Below are 1992 nucleotides of genomic sequence, written 5' to 3'. Positions count from 1 at the left end.
TAACATTAAGGCATAAGAAAAATGTACATACCTTTGAATACTTAAGGAAATAATTTAAGGCATCTTTTTTTGCATGTCTTTACATTTTCACATGTAATTTATTTTAATAACTTGTTATCCTTTCCTGTCCTTTAGCACTGTTATTTTTCACAACACATCAGTGGGCGTCCCTGGCCAGTATTACCGTTTAATGGCAGAGAAACTTTAGCCCTCAGCAGAATGTGGTGTGGGGTTTGCATATTACACTGTCTCTTGTGAACAGAGATGTTGTCTTATTTATTAAAAAATATATATTTATATTAAACCTTTCAAATATGTATCTTAAAACATAAATAACACATAATTAAGTAAAACTAAAACCTAAATACAATGCAACTGCCTATCTGATGTTTTTCTAGGTGACAAATAATGCTAAAGTGGTGGGGACAAAGCAGCAGTTTGACTTGTTCTGTATATAATTCTTCGTGCCAATTTTAAAATAACAGTTAAGAGAATGTACTTCAAAAAGCACTCTTTCCATTGGTTATAAACATCTACCTTAACTAAGTATAACTGGCTGAGAAATCACAACTATGTGCAGAAAGTGGGCATGGCATGTGTTGAGTTCAGAGAAATTTATTTGTCCTTTCTCTGAGCAATTAACCTAGAATCTTTCTATATATGAAAGGTTAGAGTGAGTCAAAAACTGTTCTAATTACAAAAATACAAATTTAATATTTTGTTAACATGCGAATCACGAGAGAATAAAACAACAAACTTTAAGAATTTTTCTTTAAGATCACTTTTTAAGTAAAGGAATTAAGAATTAGATAATATAAAACTTTGAACTACAATGTAAGTTTTAATTCTGATTTCATTGAGAAACATTGATCATAAAATAGCTTATTTAAATTTTAAATGTAACTATTTAAAATATTGTGACGTGCAGAAAAGGGTGCCTGTAAGAAAGGAGTTTATAGGAAGTTGTAGAAATGGTTTCTAAAACTTGGTTTATCTTATTTTGTCTAGCTGACACAGCTAAAGACAGACAGGAAGTCACCACCACCCATCAGTCTGGGTCCATTAGACAAGTCAAAAGTTTTACAGGAAGAAGATATTATGGGTGCACTATTAACTGACCCAGGAAGTTCTAATTGCCAAGCATACCAAAACTCATACATGACTCAAAAACTACACTCAGGTATGTGTCACCTACTAACAGCTGATGTGTACAATACATAATTGTTACATTAAAAAAGTGATACAAAACTGATCAGATTATAAAGATGTGATTTAAGGATAATTTGGATGTGATTTTTCTTTTCATTCACTTCCCATTTTGGTCTTTAAATTAGATATGGGTTAAATTCAGCAGTTTTTAGTCAAATCTTCAAACTTGATTTCAATATTGTTAGGTCGTCACAATTAATGTCGCATTTTGGAACACTTTTATTAACCAACCCCCAAAGAAAATTTACATCACATATAATAGTTAAATGAACTGCCTAAACGTCACCTTAGTGTAGCCTATATAATGTGTAAAGTTTAGTATACTCTAATCCCTATAGTGATGGCACACGATGAGACATCACATTTGGCATGTAATGTTGTTTGAATACAACAAGGGAAACAATGCCTCTGTAGCCACAAAGAATATCAAAGAAGTTTATGGAAATGTTCTGAACGTTCGTAAGTGTCAACGAGGGTTCAACAAATTTTGCTCAAGTGACTTTAGCCTTGAAAACTGTGATGGTAAGGGCCAACATGTTGGAATTGATATTGATGCTCTGAAGACGCTTGTTGAGACTAACCTAAGACAACACATTCATGAAATAGCCCTGAAATTGCATGTCTCTCATGAAACAATACATAAACATCTAAGGAATATGGGAAAACTCCATAAAGAAGGTGTTTGGGTGCCTCATGAACTCTCCGATGATCAATGTTTCCAACTTGTGAATGTTGCTTGGTCTCTTCTGGTGCATTAAGGTGCGTGAACCATTTTTTGGACAG

General features: G+C 33.0%; 1 protein-coding gene across 2 annotated transcripts in view; it reads left to right on the top strand.

The window, feature by feature from the left end:
• The window catches only part of LOC106460374 (eukaryotic translation initiation factor 4E transporter-like), a 74748-nt gene that overhangs the window by 43768 nt on the left and 28988 nt on the right, over window positions 1–1992 (top strand). For both annotated transcript variants that reach the window (XM_022387079.1, XM_022387078.1), the window contains exon 11: window positions 1009–1180. In XM_022387079.1, coding sequence (XP_022242787.1) covers window positions 1009–1180 — 172 coding nt within the window. The remainder of the gene's footprint in view (window positions 1–1008; window positions 1181–1992) is intronic.

The sequence above is a fragment of the Limulus polyphemus genome, unplaced genomic scaffold (genome assembly GCF_000517525.1).
Source record: "Limulus polyphemus unplaced genomic scaffold, Limulus_polyphemus-2.1.2 Scaffold761, whole genome shotgun sequence".
In the NCBI taxonomy this organism is placed as follows: Eukaryota; Metazoa; Arthropoda; class Merostomata; order Xiphosura; family Limulidae; genus Limulus; species Limulus polyphemus.
Note: the sequence above shows the minus strand (reverse complement) of the source record. Positions and strands in the feature narration are given on the sequence as shown.